The sequence below is a fragment of the Acomys minous genome (assembly GCF_964271855.1).
Source record: "Acomys minous genome assembly, chromosome: 6".
Classification (NCBI taxonomy): domain Eukaryota; kingdom Metazoa; phylum Chordata; class Mammalia; order Rodentia; family Muridae; genus Acomys; species Acomys minous.
In genome coordinates this window covers 80,377,111-80,391,835 of record NC_140487.1, presented here as the reverse complement: position 1 = coordinate 80,391,835, position 14,725 = coordinate 80,377,111, and the positions used below count along the sequence as shown (strand labels likewise).

Genomic DNA, 14,725 nt, shown 5'->3' with positions numbered 1-14,725 from the left:
GAGTTTTAGGCCAACCAGAAACAGACACAACCAAGACAGAGAACTCTTTTCTTGGGCTGTGGGTTGAGGGTGGGAGTGGGGGGCATTGGTGTGAACACAGATTCAGTCAGTCACTATGGCTATATGTGCATATAGAGATATACAACCATACAGACTTGTATACACATGTGTAACTGACTAACTGCCTCTGTCGTCTGGATGGTTAGAAGCAATGCCAACTGACCAACTAAAGAAGCCTCCAGATGGAGTTTCATAACTACCATTGTCCAATAAAATTCTACATGGCCACTTCCAGTATAGGTAGAAGACGACAGGAGCACCCTGTAATGCTGGAAAAAGAGAGTTCTCAGAAAAAAAAATAGTAAAAAGGGATGGAAAAATAACAGGACCTAAGAGCCAACTTGAACTGGCTCTCACTGGGCAAGCACAGACTAGTCAGTGTAAGGACAAAACAGTGGTAAATGGTTACACCCATAAAATTGAAGAAGGGAGGGTGAAAGGGAGGGAAGAAGAAGGGAGGGGAAAAGAGGGGAGGATGAAAAGGGAGGGTGAGAAAAAGGGAGGGAAGAAGAAGGGAGGAAAGCAGAGGGGAGGGAAGAAGAAGGGAGGGAGAGAAGGCTGACGAAGACCATCGTCCATGCATTATCTAGATTATAGCCCTTGATAATTAGCCTTCTCTTCTACAAGCTTTTCTTACCTGGCATCCTGAGGAGGCTGATACTCAACTCAGGTGTCAAGGTGAACACATTGAAAATTTTCTGACCATGTTCTGGCTTCAAGAACTTCTCCCATGAGTCTGAGCTCCCTCATACTATCTAAATTCCTCTCTTTGTCCCCTTAATTCAGCGGCATTTCCGGGCACTACAAAAGTTCTCCAGCCCTGTGCTGCATTCTGGAAATTTCTCCCACCCTATACAGGTAGGGCAATTCAGAGCCTGCTTTGTTTCCCTCTCTCAGGAATCGAAGGCCTATTCCACTTTTTCCCAATATCAAAAGAGTAACTTCCCTCAATTCACAGCTTCCTACTTGTCTGTGATAGAAATGTCCCCAGCTCTTTTATTTTCTGAGTCATCTTTGTTGTGTTTTATATTAACTCTTGAAGAGAAAACGGTATTCAGACAGTCTAAAACATTGTTTTTAAAGGTACAGTGGATGGGGTACAGTTGGATGGAAATGCATGATCAGAGAGATTTAAGTTGCATGTGGCAGTTATTATAATGTGTCCACCAGCAAAGTGAGAAACCAACAACACAGGAATATAAGACAATGACAAAAATAAAGTCCCTGAGGTGACATCAATACATAGATTTCAGGGCACTTGAAAAGAGACCAAAAGAAATTGTATGGGCACCAACATGGTCAATCTGGAAGATTTGAGTGGGAGGCATAGGCATCCACCTACTTCCGTTTTCTCAGTGACGAGGGTGTAGACATCTCTGGGTCTCTTTAGACCACTCTCTGGGACACCAGTGACAATGATGAATGCTATCTAGGCAGGATGGAGGAAAGGGTTTTTTATAGATAAAAGGGCAAGCACAATCAGAGGCAGGGACATCTTGCAGAGTGCAGAGAAGGCATGACCAGACTGAGCTCGGACATGTAAGGAGAGGAGTTGAGACCAAGTACCTCAAAGAGAGGTTTGCTCCCACAGCTTTCCTGTTAGCTCTGTGGGTAATCTGGGGTCAGGCACCTTCTCATAGAGAGGGAAAGAAATAGGACTGACTTACATCAATATTGGACGCGAGCACAGCGAGGGGTGAATCTGTGCAGTGAAGCAGTCTGCCAGGGGAAACTCGGGACAAGACTGGAACGTCTTTCTTAAGAAGATGCCAAAAAATAAAAAATAAAATAAAATAAAAAAATAAAAATAAAAATAAAAAAAGAAGATGTAAAATGGGAGGGTTGCTTCCAACCAAGAAGGGTGGCCTGGGCCAAAAGACTGGCCAAGAAAGTAAAGGGTAGAACAAAAAGATCCAGGTAACCAAAAATGGCTGGATTATATGAGGAAAGGCAGCTGGGGGAAGGGCATTAAAGCCCCTGGGAAAAAGTTTAGCATGTGGGACAGGGTATACCAGCCATACCCTGTAAGAGGTGAGGATTGAGTGATGCCTGGAGAACTGGTTGCCAGGTCCACTTTGATATGGTCATGGACACTTCAGTTAGTCATTTGCCCAGGGCTTGAGACCTATTAGGAAAGTCAAGAATGCCAGACAAAGCACACTTAGACTCTGGCCAGTATTCGAAGTAGAAAGAAAAGGAAACACTGTGATGTTCTGAGTAAGTCCAGAGAGATGAACAGACCACATGGCAGTGGCTCCATAAATCACTGTGTCGGAAAGGGGATTCTGGGCAGAATAGATTATCCCACTAAGAGGCTAATTAGTGCACCCCTCAACTCAGCAAATATTAGTGTACCCCTCCACTAAGCAAATCTCCAGGTGAAAAGGGTTTCTGGCAAGAGGAAAATGAGAGAATGGACTGGCCCACTGACTGACAGGGCAGCTAGATTAACCCTTAAACAGAGATCGTTTAAAAGAGCACGTCTCTCATAATTCTGATTGTGAGCCTAACCTTTAACGCCGGTGCCATCTTAATGTTAGAGAGAGTTTTGGATGACTGTTCAGCCAGCAAACTACCTCTGTCATGTTCTCACTTTGGAAATGGCTAACCTGCACTTTCTGTCTACTTAGGTAATTAATTTTATTTCTTCTCAAATCTTTGATGGTGTTGAAGACCAGGTAGCTCAGTTTTACAATTAAGCTTAATGGTTTAGGGCTTAAGATGTTTTTAGATCTAGATAGATGTTTTAAGTTGATAAAGGTGAAATATGATAGATATTGATTTACATTCAGAATTTTAGATGCACCAAGATAGGAAAGTTGTTTTCAAGGCTGCCAAATACAAATAGCCAAAACACTATGAATGTAACACTTACGTAATACCTGATCATTTTGTAGTTCTTCTTGCTGTAGGTAATTGATTGTATATATGTGTAATAATATAAGCGTATATGTAAAAATAGAATAATAATAAAATAATAATAACACCAAAAACAATCAGGTCTCCGCAGGGCCAGAAGTCGAATTTAGATTCTGTTGTTTTGGTTTGGATTGGAGCTTTGTTGAGACAGGGTTTCTCTATGTAGCCTTGGCTGTCCTGGACTTGCTTTATAGACCAGCTGGCTCTGAACTCACAGATATCCATCTGCCTCTGCCTCTGCCTCTGCCTCTGCCTCTGCCTCTGCCTCTGCCTCTGCCTCTGCCTCTACCTCCCCAAGTGCTGGGATTACAGGCACATGCCACCACACCCTGCCTGATTGTTTTTTTTGAGACAGGGTTTCTTTGTGTAGCCCTGAAACTCACTCTGTAGACTAGGCTGGACTCAAACTCAAAGATCCACTTTCCTCTGGCTCACAAATGATGGGATTAAAATCACGCACCACTACATCTGGCTTTAGAATCTGTTCTTTGTTTAATTGTTTATCTATTTAATCACTGTACAGCCTGATCGAAGCCCACTCCTCCTCTCTTCCCAGTCCCATCCTCACACCACTCTCCCCCATTGCCGGGGTGGGTTAGTACCCATAGGGGGCCTCCCGTTCTCTAAGGAGAAGGGTAGAAGGTAATAAAATCTGTTCTTTTGAACAAGAGGAAGAAGCTTTGCCTTAGTGGGCCTCCATAGAACCGAGATACCTCCATATTTTCATGGAGCAATTTAAATTCTAAAGAGGAGCTTTTCTTTCTAATGTTACCAGTGGAATAGGAAATAGATTCCAAAGTCATGAGCAAAAGCTCCAGCCTCATTGGCTTACCAGCTGACTACAATGTGTCTAGTCTCACACATGAGGACATAGGAATTATGTAGCCTCTAGTCACTCCAGAAATATTAGTCAAGAAATGGCTTCTGGGCAAAGTCACAGGAGAAACTGAGCTTTTAGAACAAACTGTGGTAGGCCAGTGAGGTAAGGAAAGGCTAGTGACCCTAGGTAACTTGAAAAATATGTCTGTCTGCTTGTCTGTGGTTAAGCAACCTCCAGAACCTCCCCGTCATCCCTGTGGGTTATCTGGGGTCAGGCACTTCCTGGTAGAGAAGGAGATAAACAGGGCTGACTTAACACTGTGTCTGTTAATACTGGACACAAGCACATCAAGGGCTGAGTATGTCCAGTGGATCAGCCTGCCAGGAGAGAATTCACCAAAGGACTTGGGTGTCTCATGAAGAAAGGGCCAAAGATGGGAGGTCACAAAGAAGAGACTAAGTACGTCAAGATAGAGAAGCCAAGACTCATGAAGGATCATTTCTGAAGTCACAGGGGAATGGGATTAGCATGGGTGAGGGGAGAGCTAGTTAAAGTATAAAATGAATTCCTCACACTGAGTGTATAGGAAGAGCGGGTTTATAAGTGATGACGGCGTCAGGAGAACGCACATGACAACAAGTAAATTTGGTGGGATCAATAAGTACAGTGAAACCATCCAAGCCACTGAAGTTCATGTACATGGATTTTGAAACTACCACGTGCTGATAAGAAATGGATGAGTGGAAAAAAAAAAAAGGAATCAGCCTTTAACAGCCAGGAAGGTCCACCCTCCCCAGCATGACTTGGCAAGCAGCTCTTCCTCCCCGGCCTTGGACCCTCATCCCCTGGGTCCGCTGGATTCCCAGTTCAACCACCCTCAGCCTTCAGCCTTCCAGCTCTGCTGTCTGCACCTTGGATACTGGCAGATGCTCTTCAGTGTCTCCTGCCCACTGTTAATTTGTGCCGGACACTCCTTGCTTTATGTGTCCTGTCCTCTTTATTACATGACCACACTTTCAAGCTTGGCCATAGCATTTTTTCATTTCTCAAGTACACTTTAGCTTTACAATGAAGGGTATTTCCACGAAACTGAAACATTTCATCCACATCCCCATAAGTAACCCCAAAAAAGTCATTGGTTCACCAAGATGGACTTGGTGGTGTCCTTACTTTGGTGTCTCATGGTTCCTTATCTGGGGTGAATAGTCATGTGTGTTTCTCCCCAGGAAAAATCTTGTCATACAACAAAGGGGAAATTTATGGTCACCCACACTCAGCTCAGAAAGTGGGGCACACAGTAGGGACCTTACAAAAGAAAGAAAGACTTCCTCTCTGATCTAAAATAAATGTTTAAACAGTCTAGAATATCATGTTTCTTAGAGTACCTCCCCTTCAGTTTCTCATACAAACTTTAATATCTGAACTCAAACAACACTTTCTCTTTGGGGACAGATTTATAGGTTTTTAAATCTTTTCTAAACATCAGATTTTAGCTCCTGGAAAAATACACTTTTTTCCACACTTTGGAAGATTTCTCTTGTGAATTTTGATGGGACAAAAAGGTGATTTCCTTAAGATAAAATAATATCTTTAAGTACTATTTTAAAGCAAGTCTCAACACTTCTGAATCAGTAAGCTAAGCCATAGAGCCGTGATGCATAAAGCATTGTGCGTAAGGGCATTATCAAATCATTCAGAGGTGTCAAAGTGGTCTCCAAATGGTTGGTTTCTGGAATGACACTCCACAGCAGCTAACAGCCTAGAATCAGTATCTGGAAATAACACAACCTATACTCTCTCTGGCTCCCAATCCTCCAGCCTGTCAGTAAAAATTACGTTCCTGGGCATAAACACCGCAGAAGCAGACATCCCCTACTGATGAAAAAACAAAACAAAAACAAAAACAAAAAGCAGAGAGCTTCCCACCCATGAATACAACCACAACTTCATGACCAAGCACCAAAATTAATTTTTAAAATCTAGACAAAGAAAAGAAAGCTCACAAAGTTTCTATTGACTTGACTACTTTACAGTGTTCCCTCATTGCCAGAAGGATGGCTCTGGATGGAGCACTCATGGAATAAGACCCAAGGTGAAGGTCCGGAAATCCTGGCAGATTATGCCATAGGCAGTAACTGCCCATGGCATGCTGAGCAAGCAAGGGTGAGAGTCAATGCTCTAACAGCTAGATATAGGCCTAGTGGGGGGGGAGGGGGATGGGGTGCAGAGGGGGGAGCCAGAGGGAGGGAGGAGGGAGTGTGTGTAACCATGTGCCCTTTGGAAGCAGTTTCCATTGAGGCAAGAGCACTCTCCCCATGCTTTTCTATTGCTGTGATTTAAAAAAGAAAAGAGCTGACCAAAAACAGCTTGCGGGAGAAATTGTTTGTTTGGCTCAGAAGTTACAGTCCATCCTGGGGGAATGCTGCTTCAGGAGCCTGGAGCAGAAACCTCTGAGGAGCACTGCTTAATAGCCCACCTGCCCAGAGCAATCAGCAATCAAGAGCATGATCTGCAGTCACATGCACAGGGCAGCCTGATGGAGCCAACCCTCAGCTGAGAGGAGGCCCTCTTCACCAGCACATCCAGACTTGTGTCAAATTCACAAAATCTAGGCAGCACACCCAGCTGCTTGTGTAATCTGACAGATTATGATTTGGTTAGCTAGTTCCCAATCTAACCTCCCAAAAGTGGAAAATAAACTAGAATCTAATTATGATTTTTTCCCCATGTATCTGATGAGTCAATTTATGCTAGGTGCAAGGACTTAGTCAAATTCATCCTTTCGGTACTCTCTCTTTAAAATTATTATGTAAAAATAAAGGCAAGCATGGAGATAAAAATATAGTAGTTCTAAAAGTTGTAAAACTTCTGCCTGTGTTAAATGGTTAACTTGGCTGTGTGGAAGAAGAACAACTGGGCCTGCACTGGCTCTTGTTTCATTATTTACATTAAACAGAGCGCAGAGGGGAAGAGTGTCACTGGGAGCACCTGTGTGGAGGGGCAACTGCAGCTTGGCAGCCCTCTCCCCATGCAGGTGTGTGCAGCTGCAGCTCTGCAGCACTCTCTCCTGCAGGTGTGTGCACCTGCAACTCAGCAGGACTCTCCCCGTGCAAGTGTGTGCAGCTGCAGCTCTGCAGCACTCTCCCCGTGCAGATGTGTGCAGGCTCCAAGGTCTTGGTGAACAGATAGTCTACCACAGAATTGAAGGTTGTAACTCTTTATATTTGACACTTCACACTTCCTGCTCCTAACTGCCCCCTCTCCCTGCAGCTGCTCCTAACTGCCCCCTCTCCCTGCAGTTGCTCCTAACTGCCCCCTCTCCCTGCAGTTGCTCCTAACTGCCCCCCTTCCCCTTTCTCTGCAGCTGCTTCCCTCTCTACCTGTGTTAGTTATCTTTGCTTTCCAATTATGTGTATTTCATTATAATACTTTCTGTCTCCCTTAAGATATGTTCCTCTCCTTTCATGATACCACCTGTAGATTCGTGAGCTACCAACACACATATAAATGCTATAAAGACACACACAGGGATGGGGGTGGGGAGGGGGGTTTTTCATAGATGGTCTTTATGTTCAGATATTTTCATTCTATTTCTGATTTCTTCAAAACTTTCAACATCAAAGGATGTTGAACTTTGTCAAAGGCCTTTCCTGCACCCACTGAAATGATCATGTGATATCTTTCCTTAAGTATATGCATGTGGAGACTGTATTTAATGATTTGTGCATGTCAGACTAACAAGAATGAAGACCGTTGCCAAGGCTCACAATGACTTACCAAGAGTTTTAAATGTGTAAGAGAGACAGTATAAAGATATCCCTCTGACAGGTGGGAAGGAAGAGCTAAGAACAAACATATTAGACAGTAGACTAAGTGTTCGTATTTAGAGTTAGAGTTGATTGTCAAATCAGTGGTCCCCCTTGACTCTGAGCATGACTCTGAGAAATCAGCTACACTTTACCTAAATTATAGCTGTAAATTTCTCAAGCCTAGGACTTTTAATCCAATCACTTAAAAAATATAATTCTCCTTTCATACAGATAGAATGACACATACTGTCGGGAGCCGCTCCGCCATTACAAGATGACGCTGGTTTCCTGTTTCCTGGTTCTTCACGGAAGCCCTTGCAGCCAGTGCGCATGCGCAATTACGTCATCCTTACATAACCTGCTTACGCAGACGATATGCTAATTGGGTATTCTCTAGAGCGCCAATGATAAGAGGACACGTCCCTATGCGCCCCTGAATTCCCTATATGAGCCTCGGGTTTTTTGGGGAAGAGGTCCTTCTCCATCTGCTATCAAAAAGAGCTGTACAATAAAATCGCTGTCGGAAGAATCCTGAGTTGCCGCGTCTCCTTTATCGGCGAAGGCTGCGCGCGACAACATACCAAAGGAATTGCCATACCAATCATTTTAGCCACTGATGACCACAGAAGAGCTGAGTGTACATAACTCACGTGGCCATTCAGGTGAATAGAAAAGGAAATAAATTCCACTTGACAAAGTACATATTTTTGGTAAAGCCAGTAAGTAAATAAGGCATGGTCTAGAGGCATCACAAACATCTGTTCTTCCTTTTATCCCCAGCATCTCCTGTTGGACTTTGGATTCTTGGCTCTGGAGCTTCTGCTGTGTTCTAAGAGGAGGTGTCACTTCACCACCTGCCTTCTAAATTAAAGGTGGGACCTTTGTGCTTAGTCATAAGCACATGCCTTACAAAACACCTGGACTAAACCCAAATAATTCATGTCATTTTGGTTTGTGTTGTGGCCCGCCGACACTAACCAGGACCACCAGAGTGATCATGGCTTTGAAACTGTCCATTAGAGCCTGGTGAGTTCACCACTGGGTACCAAGTAAAGAGAAGGATTCCTCCTCTCCCAGAGTATAGCTGTAGCTATTAGTTTAGCGTGGACGGTATAGTTGTTTGAATAAGAATGTCCCCCCATAGACACACATATTTGAATACTTGGTCCCAATTAGTAGAACTGTTTGGAAAGGAGTATGAGGTGTGGCATAGTAGAAAGAAGTGTGTCACTAAGGGCTGGATTTGTCTAGCACCATTCCCAATGTCCTTGCTGCCTCCTAGTTTGCATTCTGAGATGTGAGCTCTCTGCTGTCCCTGCTGCCATGCCTTTGGTCTGCCATCATGATGGACTCTAATCCTCTGAAACCATAACCACAACGAAATTTTATAAATTTTATATATTGTTTGGTCATGGTATTTTATCACAGCAATAGAAAAGTAACTAATACAGAGACTAGAGCCCCATGAAACCCTCCCACTTCCAAGACTGACTATTGACAGAACCAGTCTTGAGAAGGCCCAGTGCAGGCAACCACAGTTGCTATGAGGTCATGATTGCAATGCCTGTGCTCTGCCCAGAAGATGGCTTTTTACAGCCCCACTCTATCTTCTAGCCGTTGCTGTATAATTGTTTTTAAGGATAGAAGTGAAAGGTTTGTTTTATCTTAAGCACTTTGGACCCTCACAGAATCTTTAAAATAGAGAGTTATACAAAACATCTATTGTTTTTATAATGGGTCGATTAATCAATACAAGGTGGAGACTAGGGCCTTCACTTTCTTCCTCATCCCCTTTCATCACTGAAGCATTACCAGCTCTTTCAATTCGGGTGTTCTCCTGGACACACCTTTAATCTAGCTACCATTCATAGATGCCTACTCCCACAGGAGGGCTGCCTATAGACCCAAGTCCTCCTGCCATGGCCATTTTGAGTTCTACTGGCTTCGTGAGCTCACCAGATCACTAGAAATCTGGAAACACTTCCCGTTCTTCATTACATCAACCCCTCAACAAAACTACAGCCCTTCGAACATGCCTCCAACTGCTGCCCATCCAGCCAACTTCTTTATGTTGTTTCTCCATAAGGATAATATCAAGGTGGTTTTTTTTAAGGCATTCAGGTTGGAAATGTTTTCAATGCAGATCGTACACAGTGGAAAAAACCTCTCATAGTTAGCAAGTGAATAGGGATATGTCATAAAGAGCATGGGATAATTCATATAATAAACACATTAGGCAATTCATACAGAGGAATTTGACAGTGTTCACATTTCCTTTTGTCCATCCATATCTCTGTGCCAAAATAAACAGGAAGTGGAAGGGGAAACCTAATGGAGAAATTTGTTGTGTAAAAGGCATCCAAACCACTGTCTATAATGTACATAGCCACAAAAGTAAGTGCAGGGATGGGAAAAGGATCATAAGCCACTTCAGTGCTTTATACAAATTAGGTCATGGGACTAGCCAAATGGATTTCATTGGTACTCACAGATCATATAAAAGATGGACCTTGGAGTCATAATTCTTGAAGGGGTTTTTAAGTAACGGTTCCAGATGACAGATGAATAATGTCAGGTCCCCTTTCATCCAGCACGCTATGTCCCAGTTTACACCTGCATTAAAAGTAAATTGCATTAAACCTGAAAAACACCCCATACAACTCAGTGAACGAGAAGTGCTCAGTTGAATTTGGCAGTGTTCTGAGACACATTCCGCTGCCCATTCTGAAGGGGGAAACAGGCCCTGTTAGAGATGTGTTTCCACAAGCTGTTCAGTGCCTTTCATCCTCAGTTTACTACCTCAGCTCCTCCCCCAACCTCTTTTAAATCAAAGAACTAAATTCAATTATTGTTTCTCAACTTGGTTTTAAGCTCAAGCTACCTAAATAGACCAAGTCTCATTTTTATTTATCTTAGTTAATGTTTACTTTTGAAGAGAAATTAGTACATCAAATAAGACAACTAACTACCTGTAACCCCTTGTAACTCCAGCGCCCAGGCCATCTTCTGCTCTCCCCAGGCAACCAAACACATGCACCATCACTCACAGCAAAACACACATACATGTGTAAGTAAAAGTGAAAGTAAACCTTCAAATAAATATATGACTAAAAAACAAAACTAACTTAAGACAACACTAGCATATTTTTCCAAATGAGAAATATTTCCAATTAACTGGGTACCTTGTATAGAGGGGAAATGAAATCTATGTGAAAGAATAACAAATTGAAATCATTGATAGCCATTACTTACCCTATTCATTTCAGTCCTAAAAACTTCAATTCCCTTAAAAATTAACTAGCTATTATCCATTTGTAAAATAAAATTAAAATACATAATATGGTAATTATGTCCCATCCAGAAGTAAAGAATGTGATAAAGTCTTTGTCATTTAAGACTTTGTTTACTCTTAGCATAGTTAATCATCAATGGATTGGCTAAGCCATTCCTTTACTAATTAAAAAAAAAAAGCTTCATTCAAAATGACATTAACCTTTATGAACTAAATTGGAATTATTCCTGCCAACATGTTTTTAAACTCTAGTTTTATAACATAATTACATTTCATAATTATTCTTTTTGCGATGACTTGTCTTATTTCTCTGGGTATCTCCGTGAGTTTAAGTGCACCAAAGGCATGCAAGTATGCAGAGGCAGGAAGAGGGTATCAGTTTGCCTGGAACTCAAGTTCAAGGCAGTTCTAAGTCTCCTGACATGGATACTAAAAACTAAACCTGGGACCTCTGCTAGACCAGCAAGTGCTCTTACCCACTGAGCCATCTGTCTAACCCCTTCTTAGTCATCAACTGATTTCAGCATGGGTGCCTTTCCCCAGATAATTTTTTAAGGTGCTAAATAGAACAGATGGGGAAATTATGGCAACATCTGAAGATTTCTTTGGTTTGATTGGGTTGTTGAGACAGGGTCTCATTCTGTAGCCCAGACTGGAACTCACAATCCTCCTGACTTCACTTCTCACCTGCTACTATTGCAAGCTGCAGACACTTCTTTTATTACAGTGAGGAATAAAAATATTTTCTTTATTACTGGGTAGAGGTCGAGGCTACCATTAAGCATTCTGCAGCACAGAAGTCATTCATAATTTGTTATTGTTTCTACTTAAAATTTACTTTTTTCTGCTTCCAAGAAAATTTAGACTTCGCAGAGTGTATTTACAGGAAAAAAAAGTTGCCCTAATGACAGTTTTATAAAAGAGTGTTCTTATTAGTCACACAATGAATCCTAACTTTAATACTAATATAAAATAATAATATATGTTAATTACATAATAAGACATCTAATTCATACAATTTTTAGAGAATTAAAAAATCTTCATGGCGCCAGGCATGGTGGTGCATGTCTTTAATCCCAGGACTCAGGAGGCAGATGCAGGTGGGTCTCTATGAGTTAGAGGCCAGCTTGGTCTACAAAATAAGTTCCAGGACAGCCAGGGTTGCTACACAGAGAAACCCTGTCTCAAAAAAAAAATTTTTAAGCCAAACAAACAAAAAACATTTGACAGATGCAGGCAGAACACAACACTATATACTTGGGACATGGAAGTTTTAGCTGTTCATTGCTTCACTTTGAGATGCTCCTGGAGAGAACCGCTGGAGGGAAGGCTTCGGGGCTCTGGGCTCCTGCTGAGGTTCCAGGTTCTGATTTCTCCAGGTTCCAGCAGAAGAAATTCTGCTGATTATGCCAGGAGAATCGTTCCTCAAAACTGATATCCTTACGGTTTTGTTATTGTATTCACTAATCCTCTTTTCCTATTGTTTAGGTTAGTCAGGTTATAAGAGACATACGCTTAGTTAATAAGTTCATAATAAAATATATTTGTTAAGAAAATTGAGCCTACATGGAAGTACTTACCCAGCTGGTGAAAAACTAAAGCATTCACACTTGAAGCCAGTGTCTTCCCTTCAGTGTTGTCCATGAGTCCAGAGCAGTTTTTACCTTGTTCATTCCCAAAGCAACAGTGGAAAATTGTTTTGGTTAACTCGGAAATGTAGATACCACTCGAATTAAATTTAGCTTCACCAGCGGCTTCAGGAGCCCCAGTCAAAGTTGAGGCATCCTCTGCGATCCCAGCAGGCGAGGGAAAGGTGTCGTTCTTTGTATTTGGTGGTGCACAGAGCAACTGAAATCTCCAGGGAGAAACTGGATATGCCAGGTTAAGGGCAGCTATCACATAAAGAAATTCTGTTAGGGCACAGAAAGATAATGAAAACAAGCGATCATTTTGATGACGATGTAACTGGAAAGTATTTGAGATTAAACAGCGCATTACTCAGAAATACTTACCCTTCAGAGTGTTCACTCAGTATCCAAGGACTAGCTCTGATCTCCCGCCTGCCAGTGTATTGGACTTAATAACGTGATATATTTACTGAACTAATTCCATTCTCTGGCAACACACCTTTGGTAATTCTTGCATCAATTTCCCTTATTAGTCTAACATGCTTATGTTTTAGTATGAGAAAATTTACATTAATTCTAACTCACAGAATAAATAAGAAATATCTGGATATCTAATTATATCAGTAAGCACGAAAACCCTCTTAATATTCGTTAAGGGTCACAACAGTGTGCTAACACTTTTCACTGAATGTTTTTGGAGACAACAGTTGCAATGTCTCCTGGACCTTCCCAGGAGCCTCCAGGTGTATGATGTCATATAGGAAATGCCACATGCACTCCCCAGGAAATGATGCAAAACAACAGATTACCTCCAGGAAACTCACACTACTGGTAAACCATTACCTTTTAAACATCAACTATGAGCACTCACAGCACTGTACCCCAAAGCCTCATATTCTAAGTGTATCTTTAAATAAGTGCTTTCTGAAAATAAACAATCAACTCTCTAAACTTCTGCACTTTATAAATGAATCCAAATAATCCGGTGACTTTCTCGATGTGTATATTCCCCAGTACAGAGTGAGAATTCTGAGAAGTGTGTTTGGATTTGTATGGAATGAGAGTTTTGAAGAATTAAATATAAGAAAATATAAAAGGTCAGAAGCAAACAATGTTCTTTGCTGTCTAAATGGAAAAATAAACCACATAATTCAAACAAAGGCATAATAATTCCAAAGGTCAAGTATAGAACTAAGCCATGGGAGGACACAGGAAATTGACACATATATCCCTAAGAAGGCACCACAATGACTCAGTCTGCACGATTCCATCAAGGCCACTGGACAAACAAAATGGACTGCTGATGTGACTTCAGATGACAATGAACACCACACTATAGGAAAAAGGCTTTTTAGCATGCCTGTAGAACATTTGTAATTCTGGCTATTCGGAAGGTAGAGGCAGGAGGATCCCTGGGGCCAATGGTTTTAAGACAAGCCTGAGAAACATCATGAAACCTTTGTCTCAAAAGAAGAGGGAAAGCAATAAAAAATGAGGGGAGGGTCTCATTTATAATAACTACATTTTAAAAAGTGTCAAAGAAGTGACACTAACTAAAAAACGTGGCTGAAAGAAATTAAAGACAATACAAATGGAAAATGCTTTATTTTCATACAACTAAAAAATAGCTATTTTTATCTTTAAAAAAAAATCTACCTCCCAAACCAGCACACAAATTCAATGCAATCCATATCAAAATGTCAGTAGCATTCTTACCAGAAACAGAAATAAACAGTATGAAAGTTCATATGAAACCACAAAAGACCACCAAAAGTAAAAACAAACAAACAAACAAAAAGCCCTGTATAGCTGATATGGGCTTAATATCCAAAATAAACAAGGGGCCCCACCTCCATGCAGCACTAATTGAGCTCAGTAGGTTTTTAAAAATAAAAAGACATGAAGTTGGGATAGAGATGCATTTATTGAGTATGGGGGGCACTGAACATGAGTATGCATGTATGTATGAATACAATACTAAAAACACTCTAAAATAATCCTAAGATGTTCAAAAGACACAAACATCTGCAAGAAGAAGATACACAAGGGCCTGCTCTTCCAGAAGACTCAGGTTCAAGTCCCAATACACACAGCATGGTTTACTAAGTTCTGTAGTTCTGGCTCCGGGGACTCAGACACCTTCATCTGGCCGCCACAGGCACCAGGTATGCCTGTGGTGCATAAACATACATGCAGG

General features: G+C 41.6%; 1 protein-coding gene across 1 annotated transcript in view; it reads right to left on the bottom strand.

Annotated features, from left to right (window-relative positions):
- The window catches only part of LOC311600660 (leptin receptor), a 101,599-nt gene that overhangs the window by 57,880 nt on the left and 28,994 nt on the right, over positions 1-14,725 (bottom strand). The window contains exons 4-5 of the mRNA XM_084787628.1: positions 12,481-12,810; positions 10,098-10,221 (exon numbers count right to left, since the gene is read on the bottom strand). Coding sequence (XP_084643754.1) covers positions 10,098-10,221; positions 12,481-12,810 — 454 coding nt within the window. The remainder of the gene's footprint in view (positions 1-10,097; positions 10,222-12,480; positions 12,811-14,725) is intronic.